Source organism: Eschscholzia californica, unplaced genomic scaffold (genome assembly GCF_041429995.1).
Source record: "Eschscholzia californica isolate CP2 unplaced genomic scaffold, dmEscCali1.0.p SCAF_1, whole genome shotgun sequence".
NCBI classification, from domain to species: Eukaryota; Viridiplantae; Streptophyta; class Magnoliopsida; order Ranunculales; family Papaveraceae; genus Eschscholzia; species Eschscholzia californica.
In genome coordinates, this window is record NW_028238198.1 from 30,904,772 (window position 1) to 30,927,057 (window position 22,286).

Consider the following 22,286-nt stretch of genomic DNA (forward strand, 5'->3'; position numbering starts at 1 on the left):
TCTAAAGAGAAACTGTCAAATACTGAACAAGTTTTATATTGAGTGAAATAGACTCTACTTAATGCTGTAACAAAGTTTCCGAAAGTAAATTGCAAGTAAAATGAAAAAACAATCCAAGCCAGATGATACAATAAAAACTTGAATGGCCTCCTTATAAAGGGTATCCATGAATCAGAGTACATCAGTGCCTTGACCTAGAAGCAGCACGTCTCGCCTCGTCAGGTGTAGAAGGAAAGATCTCCACATATCGTGAACCAATCGTCATCTTATCCTTGCAAATAGCTGCTCTCTTAGCTTCCTCGCCTGATATAAACTCCACATAAGCCTCACCTGTGGCTTTCCCGTCAGCACGACAAGCCAGATGAATACTGTCATCAGCAAGCTCGAAATCACCAAAGAACTCCAAAATTTCAGATTTTGTTACAGAGAAAGGAAGGCCTCTGAGTTTCAGAACCTCAGTGAACTCCAACTGCTCTTTATTAGTCGACCTCCTTGATCGAGAAGGTGGAGGACTTCCACGATAATCATCGTAAATTCCTTCATAGTTCACTTCTGAAGTAACAGCTTGGTAATAATCTTGCTTATTGCATCTAAGAACTTCGACATACCTCCGTCCCATGTTCTGACGATCCTTTTGAAGTGCGTATTGAGACTGCATAGTATTTGGGAAAACTACGAAAGCTTCTCCTGAGAATCGGCCATTTTTGTTGACGAGTAAGCAATCAATGATTTCCAGTCCAGTGAAGAACTTGTATATGTCAATGTCTGTGCAGTTGAATGGAAGACCTCTGAGACGAACGACTGGGAAGCTTGGGTTCCATCCACCACCATAGCTGTAAGGTTGGTAGCTGCTGGCACCGCTGTTCACTGCGAAGTATGGATTTGATTCGATCATTCTTTGTCTCTTTGAGCCAACCTCGTACCCGTCTGAAACCCCCCCGCTCCCATACATTGCCCTTCATCCCAAAAAGAAAAACAATACCCCACACTCAACCCTATTAATAAAACCAGACCCAACCCACGACTCCGTGACACCTACACATATTTCTACCATTCTAAAGCAGTTCTCATATGGTTACCAACTACCACCCTTTTCCAAGTAAATACGCTTAAAAAATAATAAACCATGAAAAAGAGTAACAAAGATATAGGAATGAGCTTGAGCCCATCCTAAAGAGATTATTCGTGAGTGAATGGGAGTACAGATTGATAGGCGTAGATACCCACTTATAAGAGGGAAGACCACACAATATGCAATAAGTCAAATTAGAAGCAACCATATCATATTACCTAGATTGTACAAAGAAAACTTACCATCAAGAACACCTAACTTGTTTAAACGTACTAAACAAAGTCAAGCTGCCATTGTCTGAACTGATCTATCCATGATGTTGGCATCTTATTTTACACCAGTACAGCAAATGAGGTGCTAAAAGTTTTTATATGGATTTCTTTTCCTAACCTAACTGCCAAATTTGAATTTACTAGTGTTCCCTAATTAAAACCCTAAGTGCTAGGAATAATCTATCACAATATACACCATCAGCTAGAAATTCACAAAACCTGTTTTGAATTCAAAAACTAAAAGACGGAAATAAGGGGAAAAAAGGGTGTGCATCAGCAAAAAACCATTTCAACAAGAACTTACCTGGAGTTCAGAGATCAAGTGTAAGCCATCATGTGCACAAATTTTAACACAAAAACAAAACCATAAAGAGATTATTTATTTGAAATCAAAGAACCAGGAAAGCTTACAATGCACAAAAACCAGAAAAATAATGAGAAATGTGAAAAATACTAATTTTGATACTGAAAAATTAATAATGATAAATATATAAATACGTATTAAAATGCAGATCTTTTGACTCGACACAAAATGTTTGAGACTACCAATAAACCTCAACCTCTTCACTTTTCTAAAATGGTGTAAACCCTTCTTAAAGAAATCGGAACAGGCAAGACTACAACTCATAAAACTCGGTTTGCCTTAAAATTTGGACAGGGAACTTAATAAACGTAGCTTCTTTTACTTTGTGAAGCCCAAAAACGGTAGTCGGTGCAAAATCCAAAACTCATAGTTAGAGCAAGAAACTACAAGCAACGATGAAAAGGTTTCCACTTTAAGTTGTTACAAGTATTTATCATTTCACGGGCAATAAAGACTCAAGTTTTATCCTTGATGGATATTACTATGAACACCGAATCCCTAAATAACATAGATTATGAATCCAACTTCATAAGTCAATGTACACCTAAATCAGAAATCTCATGAACTAGAAATGTATATGACAAAAAACCATTGAACTAATCTTCCTTCGTCTCAATGCATAAACCCTAAAATCTACAACTTTCTGAATCCAATATAACAAACATAACCAGGAGCCAAGCGTATCGCAAGTATAGGGTTTGTAATCAAATTAAGGATGATAAATTTAATCATAAAAGTAAGAATATATTTCAAAACAGTAATACAAGAACAAGAATCAGATTCGTATAATAACCAATAAACTACGATTCAAACCCTAAAATCAAAAGATATTTGATTTAAGAACTTACCCTCTCGATCCGTACATGGTGGTGAAACAGGATAACTGTGCCTTTTCTTCTCTCTGGATTCAATAAAACCGAATCGAATCGTTTTGTAACGTGCAAAGGAAGATTTTGAATCCCTAATTTCAAAAGGTTTCTGCGTGAGCTTCTTTGAAGGTAGATAAAAACCCTAATAACGCCGGGCCGTGGTTTCCTTTTGTAGTACTTTGTTAGTTAATTCTTGTTTGCCCTCTAGTTTATGACTACCTCCTCGTTTGGACCCTGTCTTTTGGTAAATTCTGATTCGCTCATATTTACTAAGGGTTATTTTCCTAATACCCCCAACTTTGTGACGGTTTCCTGCCTAGCCCCCTACTTTATCAAAAATACCCAGATGGCCCCCTTTTTTAGATTCCGTTATAACACTGTTACCTAGTCATCATTTCTCTCTCTTCCATCTCGTTACCTCTCTCTGCCACCTCACCTTATCGTCACCTCATCATCTTCACGGAGAAGGTCGTCGGCCGGTCAATTTTCCGGCCGGCGACCTTCATTAAAAAAAATCTTCTCTCCTCTCTCTCCCTCTAAAAAAAATAATAATAATTTTTCTCTCTCTAGATATGAACCAGATCTAGAGAAACCTTCTTTAAGGTCTTCAACGGACCTTCAAGCAGGTCTTTCTAGATCTGGTTCATATTTTAATGAAGCAGAGAGAGGAGAGAAGAAAAAAAAAATTAATGAAGGTCGTCGGTCGGAAAATTGGCCGGTCGGCGACCTTCGCCGGTGAAGATGATGAGGTGGCGATAAGGTGAGGTGGCGATAAGGTGATGTGGCAGAGAGAGATAATGAGATGGAAGAGAGAGAAATTATGAGTAGGTAACGGTGTTATTACGAAATCTAAAAAAGGGGGTCATCTGGGTATTTTTGATAAAGTAGGGGGCTAGGCAGGAAACCGGTCACAAAGTTGGGGCTATTAGGGAAATAACCCATTTACTAACCATTTATTCCTCGTCAAAAATATTACCATCTTCCAAAATCACTCTCAGTTTAACTTGCTTTTCATGTTTCCCAATCCAACAGCTTGGTTCCCTTATTCTTCGTATTGAATGACATCATCTTCCAAAATCACTCTCAGTTTAACTTGTTATTCATGTTTCCCAGTCCAACAGCTTGGTTCTCTTATTCTTCGTATTGAATGACATCAGTAATGGAACTTTAAAGAAGGGTCAACATTTTTTTTGCTAGAGCGGTTACCAAATTTATTTCCACTCTACAATTCCATACCAGGCCCGTGGATGGGGTAGTGTGCGATGGTCGACAACGCTGGCCCCCATCACATGGGACCTGCATTTTTTGTTTTACTATGTAGTATTCATTTGAAAAGTTTTTTTTGTTAATTTTATTTTGGTCCCCTAAAGATGACCAACTCACTAAAATGACCCTCTAAAGATGACCAACTTCTAATATGACCCCTTTTGAGTTTTTCCGTTTACTTTTCCGTTAAGTAATTATTTCACTTCTTACAATGCCGAGTTTAGCCTTCTGTCATATTTGCCAGGCATCATGTGTTTTGTGATAATATATTTAATCTATCTTATAGATATTAGGAAAGAGAAAGTGATACCATGGGAGCAAAAATTTTGTCATCTACTACTACTATCGTTGTCATCTACCGACGCCATCACCATGGATGCCGATACGATTATACGACCATCTCGTTCCTTCTCTCTCTCTCTCTCTCTCTCTCTCTCTCTTTTTCTCTCTCTCTCTCTCTCTCTCTACTCTCTCTCTCTCTCTCTCTCTCTCTCTTATTCCTTCATTCACTACTTTCTCTACTTCCTTATCTTCCAACCAAAGTTTTGTGTTAACAGCGTCCTCTAAATCTCCATTGAAGGCAAAATTACACTCTGAAAATCAACATCATATTAGATACATAGTTTAAATCTGAACATTCATGCAACATCTAACTACTTTTCTTTCGAAGGTACCCGAAGATCTTGGATCTGAAGACGGAGGTTTGGAGAGAGATTCAATCCATTTTGCTACTAAGCACCTTTATTCTCTCCATTTGAAAATTGTTGGGTTATTCATTTCATTTAAGAGGGAAACTCATTATTCTCCATTCATGCAACATCTACTAAGCACCTTTATTCTCTTCAACCTTATTTTCACACCTTCCCCATAAAACCATTTTCATTGTTCAAGTTCCCACCATCTGCATCATCTCTTTTTATTCACAGTCCTGACAGATCGCACCAAATAATTATCAACTTACACTTCAAGAATTGCAATTAAATGTCTCATAAATCAAACACAAACTAGGTGTAACCACATATTCTCCATGGAATGAATCTCAAATGCCACGAGAACAAATTAAGTCTCAAAGATATATTGAAGTCAATGGAGGCTTAACTGATTTTCATCAAAGTATGTTCATCAATGTCCTTACTTTCCTCTTGTAGTTCTATAACCTTTCTCTACGATTTCCAAAAGTAAAGAGACATTTACAGAGATAATATGAAACAATTTTAGAGAGAGAAACAAAGAGAGAAGATAAAAATACAGTTTTTAGAGAGAGACACAAAGGGAGAATAAAATAATAGTTTCACTCTCAACATAACTCTCGCATTATTACTTTGCCTCTTATAATGGCATAAATGGGCGTAATACCTCATAACCTACCATAAAGTAAAAAAAAAAAAAAGCAAGGCAAACTGGGTATTGAAAATGATGATAATAATGGTTAAACGGAAAATTTAAAAAGGGGGTCATTTTAGAAGGTGGTCATCTTTGGGGGGTCATTTTAGTGAGTTGGTCATCTTTAGGGGGCCAAAATGGAATTAACCATTTTTTTTAGAAATCGACTACGATCTACGTTAATCGTTGCAAGGCATTGATACATCATAAAGATGTGATGAGCACGATAACCGCCTAATTCAAACCATAATGAAAGAGGCCTAAAGCACGATATAACGAAAGAGGCTTAAAGCCCGACAAATTTATACGATATTTACTTTATATTTACTACGATACCTAAATAACAAATTAGGTAGGTTTTGGTGCCATGTTATAACTTTGGTTTATAAATCTCGGTCGTCCAATGTTCTTTCGTAAATCACGACCCTTCTTTTTAACGGGGTTTTAAAAGATAAAAGTGTAAAAGTCAAAATAACTACTCACTCCCTATAAACTTTCTAACTCTTTTTCTCTCTTTCCTCTTTTCTCCCTTCAAACAACTCAATATAATCTCGGTTATTATTTTAAATATATTTTTATTACTTCAATATTTGTATAAGACCAAAATATTTAATAATTTTGTATAACATAAATATAGAAATTTTCGTGCCCTACGGGCACGGGCTATACCCTAGTTTACTTTATATATTGCCTAACTTACATGAGATAAATATTGATGGCAAACTGCTTCCACCGAGACTCGATCCCACGACCTCATGGAATAGCCATTTAAAAAGTTAAGGGCGATAAATTACCCAGATTAACCCTCAATTCTCTCCCTACTTCCTTCGTTTTCCCTTTTCACATGGATAACTTATCTATTTGTTTCCCATATTCTATGATATTTCTCTTTCTAAACATCTACAGCTTCTCTCTTACCTTTTAAAATCTCATTTTCTTTTCTTCTTTCATTATATATCTTCCATTTATTCTCTTCTTAATATAACTTATTTTCTCTCTACCTAAATTAGTAATTCATCCTTTGATAGATTTAAAAGAGAGACAATTTATTCGATATATAATAGATTTTTTTTTCAATTTAATCTTTAATAGTCTTCCACTGTCGCTAGTCTCTTTAAAATATATTAATCAATATTTATTATTCAACTAATTTATATTGTTTTTACTAAATTAATTATTAACAGTAATTAAGAGATAATATTTAATTTAATTCAGTTTCTTGTTCATTCATTTTCGACTTAAATTTTTGTTATACTTATAGTTTTTTAATAAGTAAAAGAGAGACAAAATATCTAAATGGAAAACAACTTCGTCAAGCTCACTATATACTGTAACGTCTTTGTTTTTCTTAGTATTATTTAATCGTCATAATCAGGGCCGACCCTAGCCATTGTGAGGCCTAAAGCGAAGTTAGAAAAAGAGGCCCTTTCTTCACAAATAAGAATTACAAGAAATTGGATCGAAGACCCAATATTAAGTTTTTTTTATGTTTAAAAAAGATAATCACATTGTGTTTGGTTAATGTAGACGGTAAAATGTCTACGGGTCGGAAAGTCTGACAGTCAACGGGTCAACGGTCAAAAGTCTTGTCGGGTCGGATGCTTCGGGGACCAGCTACGTGTCGAAAAAAACCTGCGCACAAAAAGAGAGAAGAGATCGTGAAGCCTCAGGGACAACGGGATGGTGCCGGCCTAAGGGGGCTCCGACGGTCAAGTCAGATACTTGATCAAATATAAATAAAGTGAAAGTGGGCGATAGGGAGGTAACCATCGTCGGAGTGCTTAGGTGTCGCGGCTCGTGGAGTTGTCGAAACAGATCCCCACGATAGTGATATACTTACTGTAATGAAGAGGGTGATGGTAATGATGTATTGTCGTTAACTTGCTGGTCGTAAATGGGACTTGCAATAAGGTGTTGGTCGTAAAGGGATCAGCAATAAGGTGCTGGTCGTAAGTGGATCGGACGGTGAGGATCGTTGGATGGATGATGTCGATACGTCTAGCGTCTTATTGCTAGATGACTGATGCGGTAAGGATGTGGTCGTAAAAGGATGGTGTTACCACCAGCTAGTTACCGTTGGATGAGAGGTATATGAGACCCGAGAGCTTTCTTATGTGATAAGGTGGTGGTGGTAATGGTGTCGATACGGCTAGCATGTTACTGTTCAATTCGGGACTACCAAGCTCTTATCTCCCAACTGTAAGACGATGAGTCAGAGACTTTGGGAAAGTGGATAGCTCTTTGAGAGGCTTATCGAAGAGAATGGTAGTGAAGATGGATTGGATTACTCGAGTCTTGTTGTGGAATATTGGATGCCCCTTCTCTAAGTTTGGCCTCCTGTATTTATAATGGTAGAGGAGGGTCATCTTGATGACGACCAGTAAGTAACTGACGTATTCATTCCAGAACGTTACTCATGGGAGGTACATTAAGGGATATAGTATCTGACGTATCGACCGTCAGATGAGTATTTGAATTTCTTGAAGGACGGTCAGGGTGTTACCACGTGTGCGATAAGCTACTGGCCGATAACGTCCATCTTTAAGTGGGAGATACGAGATATTCAACACCAACGTGGTCAGGGTTGCGCAATAATCTTCTGGCTGTAAGATAGCGTAGTACCGGTAGGTAGCTATCGTGTGACACGTGTCAGATATGCTTAGTGTCAAATGGGCATGGGTTCGCCGACCAGAGTAGCGACATGGGCCGTTATCGGGCCTTGTGATCGGGCTTCGCGGATTTTATCCTTACGAAGTGGTTGTTCCCTTATTTTACAGGCACTTCGTTGGGCGAATATTTGCCCATACAGTTAAAAACTTAGCATTTGTTTTTTTTTTGTTTGTTGAAACCCGCAAAATATTTGTACTCCGTTCGATTAAAAACTCTTTCACAATTTTTGCATCTTTTTCGCAATTTTTACAATCCTTTTGCAATCTTTTGCAACTCATTTGCAAATTAGGAAAATACATAGAGAGTTGAAGATAAGAAACAAAAATTATATTTTTCTACCAAAACAAAAAATTTATATGGGTTTTCATCAAATGTCATATAATTATCCGTAATGACAATATTATTAGAAAATTTCATCTAAGAAAAATGACAATTCGACTAATAACAAAATCTACACATTTGAATGAAACATGTTTTTAAATATGTACCAATACAAGAAAACCAATGTAATTAAAATACTTGATGTAATAATAATAATAATAATAATAATAATAATTTTGACTTATTTGTTACATGAAAGAAAACCACTTTTAGAGAGATCAAATATATTTTAGGAAGAGTCTGGAAAACTAGATTATAATTTTTAAAATCTCAAGATAAAAATATGTTTAAACAAAAAATTACAAGAAAAAAGAAGAAAAATAAATCTACAATAAGAAAAAAAAAATTAGGGAGAACACATAGTTAAATGGAATGTGGGTGTGTGAGAGAGAAAGAGAAGGAAAGTTCACATTTTAGTGAGAGAATAAGTTGGAAAACTATATCAACCTAACTAGGTTATAAATTGAACTTGGTAAGTTTGACCTTTTAATTACCTAATGAAGTACTATGGTTGTGAGTGGAATTTGTCAAGGTTAGGAAACTTAATTTTTTTTGCTTTCAATTACAAGTTCATTGCCCATTAAAAGAGATGTTTATATATATAGTTTATGAGATTTTGGGCCCTTCTCTAGCTCGGGGCCCAAAGCAGCTGCTTTGGCTGCTTTGGGCCCGGGCCGCCCCTGGTCATAATTCTATATATCACACTAAGTATTAAATACTTTTCTTTATAAGGATTCAATTAGGTACTTGGTTTAGTATGCCGATCTTTATGTCATTTGTAAGTTAATATATTTTGTATATATAGCTATCATGTCATCAAAAGTTACATTGTGATTTGAATAAAAAAATGATTTATTATCTTTTCATAGTCGAATTATTTTGATTATTATTGTTATTTCACATGTAACTTCTTTCATTTGTTTATACATGGGGCCCATGATAAAATTTGGCATTGGCCCCCGAAATTCTCAGTCACGGTCTTGTTTCATATCTAATACACGGTGCATTGATACCCTTGAAAGTATGTTTATATTTTCTTAATACATGTATGTATTTGGTGCCTATAGCGATAAATGAGATATGGTAGATTGTAATCTATAAGTAGTCAGTATTACTCATCAATCATGTTTTGGGGAAAAGTATATGTTCACAAGAGTTCAATTAAGAATAATTATCATCAATGTAGGATTTCTTGATACTCTCCAACATTCTGATTGGCATAAATAACACAATTTTCATTACTCGGACTCTTCTATAAAACCACCGAAGTCTTCCTAGGGTTTCAAATTTAAAATTATTTTACAACATCTTGGGACGATTCGACTTTCAAATCCATCTGAGTCTACATTCCGTAAGTTTTCTAATTTCTTTACAAAAGCTTAAATCAGTATATTACAATTCTATATATATTGTAACGTCTTTGTTATTTTTGTTCTCAATATATACTATAATGTGTTTGCTATTTTTTTCTTGGTATCATTTAATCGTCATAATTCTATATAGCATAGTAAGTATTTAATATTTTCTTTATAAGGATTCAATTAGGTATTTTGTTTAGTATTTCGACCTTTATGTCATTTGCAAGTTAATATTTTGTATATATAGCTATCATGTCATCAAAAGTTACATTGTGATTTGAATAAAAAAATGTTTTTTTATCTTTCTATAGTAGAACTATTTTGATTGTTTTTGTTATTCCACGTGTAACTTCTTTCATTTGTTTATGCATGGGCCCATAATAAAATTTGGCACTGGGCCCCCAAATTCTCAGTCACAGTCTTGTTCCATACCTGATAAACGGCAACTTCATACCCTTTAAAGTATGTTGATCTTTTCTTCATATGTGTATATATTGGGTGGCTATAGCGATAAATGAGAGATGATAGATTGGAATCTATAAGTAGTTAGTAAGTAGTTAGTAATAGTCACAAGAGTTCAATTAAAAATAATTATCATCAATGGAGGATTTCTTGATACTCTTGAACGTTCTGATTGTCATAAATACCACTATTTCCGTTACTCAGACTCCTCTTATAAAACCACCGAAGTCCTTCTAGGATTTCAAATTTAAAATTCTTTCACAACATCTTGGGACGATTCAACTTTCAAATCAATCTGGGTATACATTTTGTAAGTTCTCTAATTACTTTACAATTGAATCAGTATATTACAATTTATAAATCAAGCTCAAATCAGTAGATTAGATTTCATAAGTTCATGAGAGTATACATTTCTGAAAGTTCTATTACTCCGTGTTCATATCTTTGTCACCTTATCATCAATTTCAGACATTAATAAGTTCCAAAAAGATTTGTTAACATTTGTTGGATTAACAGAACCAACGTTTTTATTTTTATTTTTTTTTCTTTTGCAATAATTCTAAGTTGATATTAGTTTAACTATTATCGTTTTAAGCTTTCTTTTTACTGTTTTTAGTTATTGTATTTGGATACTAACATGAATCATCCTCCATCTCATATACATACACTTGTTGTTCAGTATAAGATCTTAACAAAAAAGAGTTGAATCCAAAATGAGTTTGATGCAGTGTAAATGAATAAATTAGTCAGGTTTAAGATGAAATTGATTATAAATTACTTTTAAAGAAATCAATGAATTGATTGTAAATCTGAACTCTTATGAATGGATAGTTTTAGTATGGATTTGATGGCCTCTCTCTCATTGTATTTCCTTTTTTTTCAGATTTAACATTTGTTCTTGTTTGTTATGCAGAATCCCCTCACGACATTCATACATCGGATTGTATTCTCATTTATTAATTAATTTTGAGATGATGAATCATTAGTGATTTGTTCTTTGATAAAAATTACACGAAGTGCATCTTTACTTTATTTTTTGGATAGTGGATTAATATCCAAACAAGTTTTATACCTGTTTTAAATTTTTTTTTTGTACTATTTCTTGTTAAATTATTTGGATACCAAATTAACCTCATGAATCGTCCTCCATCTCCTATACGTACCCCTTGTTGTTTTCCTTGCCAGTATAAGAACTTAACAAAAAGGAACAAATCCAGATCGAGTTTGATGTTTCTTCTTAGTGTATAAAATCAACACTCTTATAATTTGTTTTGTTTGTTAATTAGTAATTTGTCATTGTGGGGTTGTTATTTGTTGATTTTAGTATGTAGTTTATCATGGTGGGTTGTTCATTTTCATATTTGATAAATTAGTGTCAATTTTAAGCATACCTTTTTGTTTCTTAGTTTTTTTTTTAATAATTACTCGTAACAAATATTATGTAGCAAAATGAAGAGGAAAAGTTTTTTAACCCAAAGCAATGAGTTGGTTGTTTCTAAGAGAAATATTGTTGCCAAAGAGATACCTATTAAGTCTCTGAGTTCATACATAAAAAAGATGGACAATTAAAGTCAAGGTGACTAAACAATATACAATTATAACCTACACAAATACAAAGGGGGCAGGTAAATCATTTTCATTCGATGTTCTTAATTCTGAGGGTGGAGAAATGCATGTGACGTGTTTTAACGAGTTTGTCGACAAATTTTATGATGGCGTTGAGGTCGGGAAAGTGTATATGATATCTAATCGAATCATGAAATCATCCTCAAAGAGTTTTAACCACCTAAACAATGACTACGAAATGTATCTAGAAAGGAACTTTACAGTTCAATTGTGTTTAGAGTGCGATAACTGTATACCTACGTACAAATTTAAGTTTCAACCCATAAGTCAGATTGTAACCATGCAACCCAATTTTTTTGTTGATATAATTAGGATAGTTTCAACAATAAGTGTGACTACAACTATAAAAAAAAAAATGGTACTGAAACACAGAAAAGAACCCTTCAACTGAGACACATGTTAGGCTTTAGAGTAGAGCTGACGTTGTGGAGAATTTTTTGCAATGAAGAAGTGGATATGATTCATGATATGTTTGAGTAAGGAGTAAATCTAGTTTTGTGCGTCAAAACCGCTATAATAAGTGATTTTAACGAAAGATAAGTAAGAACACTTCCTTCAAGTCAATTATTTATTGAAGCAGATATTCCTAAGGCGCGAGAGTTAAAAACATGGTTTAAAACAACAGGAATCGCTGCCCTAACCAAATCGATTTCTTTAGATTCGTCATGTATGTTTAGCAAAGTGCGTACTCTTATTTCTCAAATCAAAGACGATCAATTGTGGACCTCTGATAAACCCGACTTCATCACTATTAGCGTATTATTTCAGATGTGAAAATTGAAAACTTCACATATCCTGCTTGCCCACTAATGATTGGAGACTGTCAGTGCAACAAAAAAGTTATGATAATTGAAGATTGTCAGTGGCATTGTCGCATATGTGTTAAGTCATTCTCTGGGTGTATTTTTAGATATATTCTACAATTACAACTACAAGATTCCACAGGTACAACATATGTCACTGCGTTTCAGGAGGCCAGAGAAGAGATAATGGAAATTTCAACCGAGGCTTTATATTATTTGAAAGAAGAAAATGATGAAAAAATTATGGACACCATTAGTGGTGTCATCAACAATCATTATATTTTCAATTTGAGAGTAAAGTTGAAACTTACAATGATGAAGCACTGATGCATGGCATAGTGGTGAAGTCTAAGAAATTAAACTACTCGGAAGAATCCAAATTTCTTTTAGATTCAATTGCTAAAATTTCACTAGAGTCTACATCTACACCATGAGGATAATTTATTTTTACTAGGTTTCCGTCGCGTCCTACAAACGCGACAGATCCCTCTTGGCTAACGTCGGAGATGACATTTAAATCAAAATTCTTAAGAAGAATCCTCTAGAGATGAAAAAACAGAGAACAATTAGTAATAAAGACAATATTAATTTGGGAAAGAAAATAAAGAAGATAAGAGAGAATAAATAGGGAAGAGATATTAACTAACTCACAACTAAGTTGTAAAAATCGTGAGTATGGAGAGAAATACGTGGGTAGTAGTTATTGTAGGGATATCATAATCGATTTTGGTCGATTTACACTAATATCTTTTTATTTTGATTTAATTTACATGAAGAGGATTTTATACCAGTCGTCGAATGTGATCTCTGTCAAACTCCCAATAAAAATAAACGGACAGACTTATCGCTCATCTAACCGACAGACCTGTTTTAATATATAGGATCATTATGTTATTAGACTTTTATTGTTTGTTTTCCTTTTGAAGACAATTGGCATGGTTCATAACTTCCATTTGGTTTTTACTGTAATAAAGGCATCACAATAATCAATTTCTTCTTTATTCTTATATATGTTACCTTTGTAATTGTTTTTTCTATAATAGTTGATTAGTAATTAGTTTAATATGGTTGTACATATTATTCTACCGAATTTCATTTTCTACGACAAAATTAAATGCAACATTATTTCTTTTCTCCTCCTTGGATGATTGGTTCCCATAGATAATGTAACGTTATAGTATTGGTTGTTTGTGTCGAAGATTTGATGTCGTTCCTGATGTTTTAGTTGTCTATTATACAAGACACAAAGTTTTGTGTTGGCTGGGACAAACCAAAAGACAAATTCAGTCGTTCGTTGCGATTTTGATAAGATCCATACCCCTTGATCTATTACCCACCCTAAAATTAACAAATTTATTGACTAACTAGATGAAGAAAGTGAGTAAAAGCCTTAATCAGGTAGGTGAGATGTGGTCCAATATCCTTATCTTTGTCGCGCGTTATCACCGAAGAAAAGAACTTTCGCGCCTAATCATCATCATCTCTTCTTCGCGCATTACAACCTCTTGGGACGTTACAAAATTGATGACAGAAGAAATTGTGAATCATGGTAGAAGAAATTGATTATGAATCACAACATAAGAAATTGATTATGAATCATGGCGGAAGAAATTGATTATGAAATTCAGCCTCTTGGGATGTTACAAAATTGATGGCAGAAGAAATTGATTATGAATCATGGTAGAAGAAATTGATTATAAATCATGGTTGAATTTCAGTCTCTTAGCTCTTCGCCCCCAAATCTTCATGGCAGATATCACTCACCTAGATCTTCAAAAAAAAATCTTCATGGTAGAAATCATCAGCAAAGAACGAACTTCTCAAGGTACGTTCTTCCCCAAATCTTCATGGCAGAAATCACTCCCCCAGATCTTTAGAAAAAAGAAATCTTTATGGCATCTCCCTAATCTTCAGCAAAGAATCAAACTTCTCAAAGGTAAGACATAGGGTAAGATATTCTTACCGAATAAACTTTTGGTATGCCTCCTATAAACATTGTTCAGAAAATAAGTTTGTCCACCTCTCTACAACTTCAGTCTCTTGAGGGTTAATTGCCAGGTAGGATATAAGGTAAAATCTGATATCCTCTAGGGGTAAATTCCATAGTTTCCATCTTATATCATGTGTTCAATTTCTAAGTTGTAACAAATTATCCTTTTCTAATCAATTTCATAGTTTCCATTTCATAATTTTAAGTTCAAGTTTTAATTTCTAATTTATTCTACATGTCTGTTATGTTGTTGTCAGCGGAATCATCGTGTGCCTCATCTGCATCTGTCAATCGTATGTTGTCCCTATCTGTTAATAGCCCACGATCTCCTTCTTCATCAACATTGTCCTCGCAATCTGTCACTCGACCACCTTCACCATCATCATATGATGCACTTGTACCAAATGTCCTTGTTTATAGACGACATGATTGCCCCATCGCCATAGACATTGTCCCGACCTTGTTTATAGACGACATGATTGCCCCATCGCCATAGACATTGTCCCGACATCGAAAGTGTGAAATGTGTTGAAATTCTGTTCGATTTTGGTGAAAAAGTTGACAATAGTCAAAACCCTGGTCGATTTGGGTGAAGGAAGATTTGATTGAAGATTAATTCTTAATGGGTGGATCGATTTGGTAACAGAAGTGGATAGCTGTGAAGATTTCTTCGGTTTTGGCTAAGGAAGAGTTAGGGGAACTTTAACGCGCGAAGGGATGTAAAACGTCAAAGGAATTGAACTATGCAGATGATGATTTCTGACGGTCTAGATTGGGCGTTGTATTTACTCCCTTGCATTTAATGGGTGAATAAATTTGTTTTTTTAGGGTAGGTAATAGATAAAAGGGTGAGGATGCTAGAGAAAATCAACTAACAACCAAATTTGTTTTTCGGCTTGTCCCAATCAACACAAAGCTTTGTGTTCTGATCTTCCAAAACTACTCTCATTTTAACTTGATTTCCATGTTTCTCAATTGAGCTTGATTCTCGTATGGATCAGACAAATCCATACCTCTTTAAGTATGTCGACCTTTTGAGAGAAAAAATAGAGTTATTTTTCTTCTTAGTCATGGGTCAACTCTATCCCCTCTCCTCGATCTCGCTAATCTCTGCTCTATTTTCTTGACAAATATATGTTTGCTTAAAACACCAATGAACACGTTGACAAAAGCATTGCAAAAGTACCATTATAATGTTAAGTGAAAGAACAAAAACATGCTCGAATGTCACCCATACATTCTAAAAATATATTACCAAAACGTAACCGAAAGTGACTCTTAAAACATCACAATTTTTTTTATCATTTTAACATGGCTTTTTAGTTTTTCTGTTTGCAACGACCTTTTAGTTAAATGATGGTATATAACCTTTGGAGTTTGGATATTTGTCCAACGTCGTGTAACGCGTAGTTTTCAAACATGTCTTGTGAGTAAGTACTTGCGACAATAGAACAATCACACGAATCACACTTAAATTGCAGTGATCATCCAATGTATATATTTATGAGAAAGTAATATGGTAAATAACCAACCTTCAGAATCTCCACCCCCATTGTCTCGTAGAAAATCAACATCGATTCATAATGATTGACATTACAAATAAAGACAAAACTCCTTCACTCGTCGATAAAAAAGAGTTACAAGTGACCTAATACTAATCAACAAATAAAAAGTACATCCACTTCACAACATAATGTGTGACGGTGGGTCATCTAACACGTACTTTTGATTCTACAATCAACCATACGACCATTTCCTTGATTGTTTGGATTAGGTCACCGGGTATCGCCTTAGATTTTCGTATGATTTCTATGTGCAACTCGGTGTATAAATTCATCACGAAAATCATCGCCAACAGAATCCACACCATTTATAGAAAATAGTATTTCATAGCCCAAAACGCGTTTGTTCCAGAACGCCAAATCATAGACTATATTATAATTACCCAGGAATTATTACATTCCTTGCCTCACTCACATGCAAAGAAAGGGGGTTTCGCCTTAAAAATGAATATGGCGAAGGCATGCGATAGGCTCAGCTTGTCTTTCCTTGAGACGACTTTAGAGGTTATTGGAATCACATGTCTTTATTGAGCCTCATTATACATACAACTCAATGGCGATCTGCTTGGGGATTTTAAATTATCTCGTGATCTTAGGCAAGGTTGTCCTTATCACTTTACATATTTGTTATCATGACTCAATCCCGATCCATACATGTGATTGACAAGGCAACTGCAAAGGTGGAAAAACTAATAAACATTGTCCATTTGTCTCCCACCTTTTATTTGCGGATGACCACATCTTGTTTGGCAACTCTACTGCCTCCAACTTAAGCTCAATCAAGAGACGATTTACCCTATTAATCTTTTTTGTCCAAGCTATTAATTTCACAAAGTCATCCATTTATTTTGCCCCCTATGATTATTGCCACTTTAATACATGAATTAGACACACCTATAATAAATGACGACTCCAAATATTTAGGATACTTTATTCTTAAACCCGATCATAAAATCATCAGTTTTAATTGGTTCATAGAAAAGTTCAGCAAAACCCTATCAGAGTGGAAACAAAAATTGGTCCTCAAACAGATCATACAGTTCTAACAAAACAATACTCAATTCATATTGTTCATATAACGCTGATAAGGGGACTTCATGACATACTCCATGGTGTACTCCCTCTAATAGGATAAGGAATATTTTAGCCTTTTCAAATTTAAAAAAAGGTCGAAATATTTCTTTTCTTATTAGTCAACTCAGCTATGGAGTATGCCAAGCAGTACGACAGGGAGTCCCCCGATCATTTTTGTTGTTCACATCCCTTTCAACATATAATAAAGGCCTCACCTAAGACCGGATTGAGGGAGAAAACAGACGGAACTTCATTCCTTGTGGAGCACAAGGATCGGTGACGTGTCATCATATTTTCAAATCCCGCCCAATTCAAGATTTCATTTCAATCGTTGAGATTGAAAATTTTAATTTTCCCCTTATATTATTCCCTCTTACATCTTCCACACAATAAACCCACCTTTTCGAACAAATCTCTCTCTCTCTCTCTCTCTCTCTCTCACTTCTCCATCCTCAAACCCTAACCCCAAAAGGTAAACCACTCTCTCTTACACCGTTTTATACCGATTTTCATCGATTCCACGCCGTTTTCAACCGATTCTCACACTTTTGATCTGATTTGTTACAGGATTCACCATGAAAGGAGGCAAATCGAAGGCCGATTCATCCAAAAAAGCCGAGAGCAAGTGAGTTTTTGATCGATTTCTTCATCCTAAAGTTATTCATCAACTTTTTTAATGAAAATTTTAGTAGTTTCAGATCTGAAAATTTGAAGTTGTTTTTTGTGATTTGAAGGCTTGGTGTTAAGAGAAAAGGTGCTGCTAGTGATGGAGCTGGAAAAAAACCAGCTAAGAAGGAAAAACCAGCGAAAGATCCTAACAAACCTAAAAGACCTGCTAGTGCTTTCTTCGTGTTCATGTAAAAATTACTTTTCTTCCTTATTTTGTGCTCATTCAGTACCTTTGTAGAGATTATTAGGGTTTTGGATTGAACTGTTTTACTTGTTTATGAATTTTAGGGAAGAATTTAGACAGCAGTTTAAGGAGAAACATCCTAACAACAAATCAGTCTCAGTTGTAAGATTTCTTTTCATTTTTTTTTTAATCAATTACTGAAATCTCTGGTTCTACAAAATTGTTACTAAAGAGTCTTCTGATATCACTTTTTTTGATGAAAAAAGGTTGGGAAAGCTGGTGGAGATAAATGGAAGTCTTTATCTGATGCTGTGAGTAAAAAAAGCAAAATTCCTTTTGAACAATTTTGGTAGAAATTAGGGTTATTTTTGTTACATATATAATTTTTTTTCTCGAATCGCTTGATAATTTTCAGGAGAAAGCTCCATATGTAGCAAAAGCTGAAAAAAGAAAGGTTGAATACAACAAAGTCATGGCTGCCTACAACAAAAAATTGGTAGAGCTTTTCTTCTCTAAGTTCATGAGTTGTCTTATTTATTAACCATGTCGACATTTGAACTAATTTTTAGTTGGGTTTTAAAACCAGGCTGAAGGGTCAAAGTCCGACGAAGAAGAAGAAGAATCTGACAAATCAAAGTCAGAAGTGAACGATGAGGATGAAGATGATGAAAGCGGAGAGGTATGTTTATAACTTTATATGGGGTATGTACTGTCATTTTGGAATTTGGATGCTGGTTTTAAATTGTTTTTTTTGGACGATTCTCTTAACAGGAGGACGAAGATGATGACTAGAATGATGACGCTTGGGATTGTTCGTTTCTAACTGGGTGTTTATGGTATCTGTTACTCAAATGGAAATATATGTTTCTGTAACTTTCGACAATCTTAAAATGCTCTTGTACTTGCTCTTGCTTCATGTTAAATGATTTAGCTAGCCTTTTTTGGATCCTTATTATCTTGTGTTATATTTCTTTATTCAGCAATGTTCTCTTTTAGGTTTTATAATCTGGGTAAGAATTGGTTAGCTAAATCTTCGATGAAACTTAACTATTGTATAACTCACTTATTAGTAGTATGTTCTTAAATTGTGTTATACCATCTATACTGGGTTATGTAAGGAGAAGGTTAGATTTAGTAGCCCAATATTTGTCAAGAACATTTTAGGGTTTAGATCAGAACTGTACACACTTCTATATGATCATAGTGGGTGTCAGGACTTAGAAAGGAAGAAGCAACATATAGCTGTATAGGTTTCATTGACAATTCTTTAGCCATTATGAAAGTATTAACTTGTAGAGGTTTATCTATGATGTTCTGGTTGTGGATTTAGGGTTGTGAAAGAACGACATTAATGTCTTTACGTTTGTTTTGTGTAGTATATGTAATACTTACCGTTGATACAGGTAATACAACACTTACGCCATAAGAAAATTTTCCTTGTTCTACTTTATCAAGGTTCTTTCTTGTTCTTGCCCAGTGTAGTTAAGCTTTAGTTGCATCTTTATGTTGTTCTGTAGTTAAAATATAATCGCTATAGGGCTAGTCGAATCTTTTCTTTTCCCTAGTTATTATCGATGAAAGGAAAACTTTCTTCAGAGATGTTGGCAGTATAGCTGCAGTTTGATTTTGGTAAGTTGTATAAAAAAGCGGCAAAACCTGTTGCAGCAAAGTTTTGTTTTAGGTTGTAGTATTGGCGTATCGGGCATAATGCTCTTCTCTGTTGGATCGCTTGTGACTCGGTTGGGTTGGGTGAGACTGGTCCAATAAAAAAGTGAGTTGTATGTGTATAATATTTTAGGTACAAGCAAGATGCTGAAAAGAAGGCCACTTCTGAGGAAGTTATTAAAATATCCAAGACCTTATAATGAAGATTCCATTCTTTTGTATTGGTTTGAGAAAGGGAAGGTGTGAGGCACGAGGGAAGGTGGGGGGTTATGGGTCTAGTGCTTTTAACGGATAGTTAGATGGTTTTGAGTCAGATATAATCTCAGTATCTGTCAGCTTCCACTAAGCATCATGTGTAGGCAGTTAGTTCTTTTCTAATTCATTTCAGGTCTGACTAGATGTCAGTTTTTCTCATTATGATTAGAATTTATTTATTTTTTCATTTTGAAATTAATGTGTGAATGCTAGTGTGTAACTGTGGGCTGTGGGCATCTAAAATAATATCGGGAGAATAATGACTTGGTAAATCAAGATTGACTAATGAAGCATCTATTTATCAATTTGTATTTAGGCCTGTAAACGGTGGTCCGAAAATCCGAATCCGATCCGCATCCGCACTCAAATAATCCGACATTTCGGATTTCGGATTCGAATTTCGGATGTCTTGTCGGATAATTTTCGGATATCGGTTTCGGATTCGGATATAGCTATATCCGACTTCGAAAAAATCCGATCCGATTCGCATTTGAAATCAACGGTTAAGATTCACCCAAGGGATTAAAAAATAAACAAAACTTTATCCTCAAGTAGTCAACTTAAAGTCTAAGACTAAGTCTTCAGACTTCAAAGAATCAAAGTTCAACTTCAAGTCTTCAACTCTTATCGGAATTTCGGATCAGATAATATTGTATTTGAATTTCGAATCGGATAATATTCGAATTTCGGATAATATTGTGTTATAATGTTATGGCTTAAAATTCAGAATTTCGGATCGGATAATATTCGATATTCGAATAGCATTTCGAATATCGGATTCGGATGTCATTTTTGACCATCCGTCGGATATCGAACCCTTATCGGATAGTTCGAATAATTTCGGATTTCGAATTCGGATAGTACTGTATCCGAAAATAGTTCGGTTCGTTTACAGCCCTATTTGTATTTCCTTCGGAAATAAACTTAATTGCATTTTACCAACACATCACAACTTTTGACCACTGGCATTGATCTATGCCGCCACCATCATTATTTCCATATTTCTTTTTTCTTTCTGTCTCCCTTCTTCCTCTCCCCCACTCTTTAGAAAACGGAGACATATCTCCGATTTGTTAAGATGTATGTATTCTTCAACTCAGTAGAAAGTCGCTTTGTCTTCAACAAAGAAGGTTTGAGATGAAGAGTGACAGTCCCGTTGCTTCTTCAACTTAGATGAGTTCAAGATGGACTTTCCTTTTTTTTTAACTCAAATCTTCTCAGTTGAAGAAGATAGATATACCATAGACATAGTAGGTTAGGGTTTTGCTGGGTTCTTTTAGAGAGAGAGCGAGAGAAGCGAGGGAAAGAGGAGAGAGAGAGAGAGAGAGAGAAAGAAAAAGAGAAGAGAGAAAGAAAAGGAGAGAGAAAGAGAAGAAGAGAGAGAGGGAAATGATGGTGGTGGTTTACGAGTAGTGGCCGAAAGTTGTTGTGGTGAAGGTGAGGTAAAGATGAAGATTATGGGGTAACATACAATCAAGTTTATTTCAAGATAAAAATAAAGATGTTTCCTAAGTTAATCGTAATTTACCAGATCATTATTCTGTGCAAAACATTTTTGATGCCCAAAAGTTGCAGTTATAATTGTGTGGTTGCCCTTGGTTGCTAGTGGCCCCCACTATCCACTTTTTTTTTTTTTTGTTGAAAGCCCCCACTATCCACTTAGGCACTCTTCTTTCACGCTTGTGTCAATAGAAAAACGTCTTTCAACAGGCGGTTCAAAGTGCTTTGATTTTTTGGAATTTATGTCAATACTATCAACCACTTAGACAACCAAGTGTTGATAATGCTTTAATTATGAGTGGTTGTTTACTCCAGAAACAATCTTTTGGGTTAAAATTCTGGATCAATCCCTTTGTGTAAAGTTTGCCAGTCCTATCGGGGGCTCTTATCAATGTAAAGATTGTACCATGTTTTTTTTGGTAGAAGATCCAAAATATGGACCCTAATAGGACAATAAGTCCACTATTAAAACAAAATAGACCAAAAATAAAAAAATACAAATTCTGAAATGTACTATACAAATCATCTTCGTAAAAACTTCCCTCCCTTTTTCTCTTGAAAGACAAATTGCGAGTTTTCAGCTAGGGAATGAAAATGCAGGGAGAATTAGAACCATTAATTATTGACTTGAACTCACAAAGAATTCTTAGATTTAAACTTGTGTTTCCTTAATGCATGCACCATTTTGAACTTCACACATTTTATTTTGTGTTGCGTACAAAAGAAACATATTCTTACACATTTACTAAACAATCGACACGTTAGTGATGCACTTATGTATTTGTACGAGACAAAAACAAATATTTAAGAATTACAATTTTTTTTTGCTTTCTTTATATTAAATTTAGACTTTAAATCTAA

General features: G+C 34.8%; 2 protein-coding genes and 1 non-coding gene across 4 annotated transcripts; 1 reads left to right on the forward strand and 2 right to left on the reverse strand.

Moving 5' to 3' along the window:
- Positions 1-20: 20 nt before the first annotated feature.
- Positions 21-2,721, reverse strand: LOC147566012 (RNA-binding (RRM/RBD/RNP motifs) family protein). Of its 2 annotated transcripts, none has more exons than XM_086652478.1 (2): positions 2,557-2,721; positions 21-956 (listed from the first exon to the last, which is right to left on the reverse strand). In XM_086652478.1, the coding sequence occupies exons 1-2, from the start codon at positions 2,571-2,573 to the stop codon at positions 182-184; spliced, it is 792 nt and encodes a 263-aa protein (XP_086508604.1). In that variant the 5' UTR covers positions 2,574-2,721; the 3' UTR covers positions 21-181. The 2 variants fall into 2 exon arrangements, with proteins under 2 accessions (XP_086508604.1, XP_086508605.1); XM_086652479.1 differs by having other exon boundaries at positions 21-1,035; positions 2,557-2,687.
- Positions 1,614-1,675, reverse strand: LOC147566013 (small nucleolar RNA snoR101). Its single transcript, XR_015231652.1, has one exon. It is a non-coding gene; the product is annotated as a small nucleolar RNA snoR101 (small nucleolar RNA).
- A 14,657-nt stretch (positions 2,722-17,378) lies between the features above and the next one.
- Positions 17,379-18,957, forward strand: LOC147566014 (HMG1/2-like protein). Its single transcript, XM_086652480.1, has 8 exons — positions 17,379-17,624; positions 17,720-17,777; positions 17,887-18,009; positions 18,110-18,167; positions 18,272-18,316; positions 18,421-18,501; positions 18,592-18,684; positions 18,777-18,957. The coding sequence occupies exons 2-8, from the start codon at positions 17,728-17,730 to the stop codon at positions 18,795-18,797; spliced, it is 471 nt and encodes a 156-aa protein (XP_086508606.1). The 5' UTR covers positions 17,379-17,624; positions 17,720-17,727; the 3' UTR covers positions 18,798-18,957.
- Positions 18,958-22,286: the final 3,329 nt, after the last annotated feature.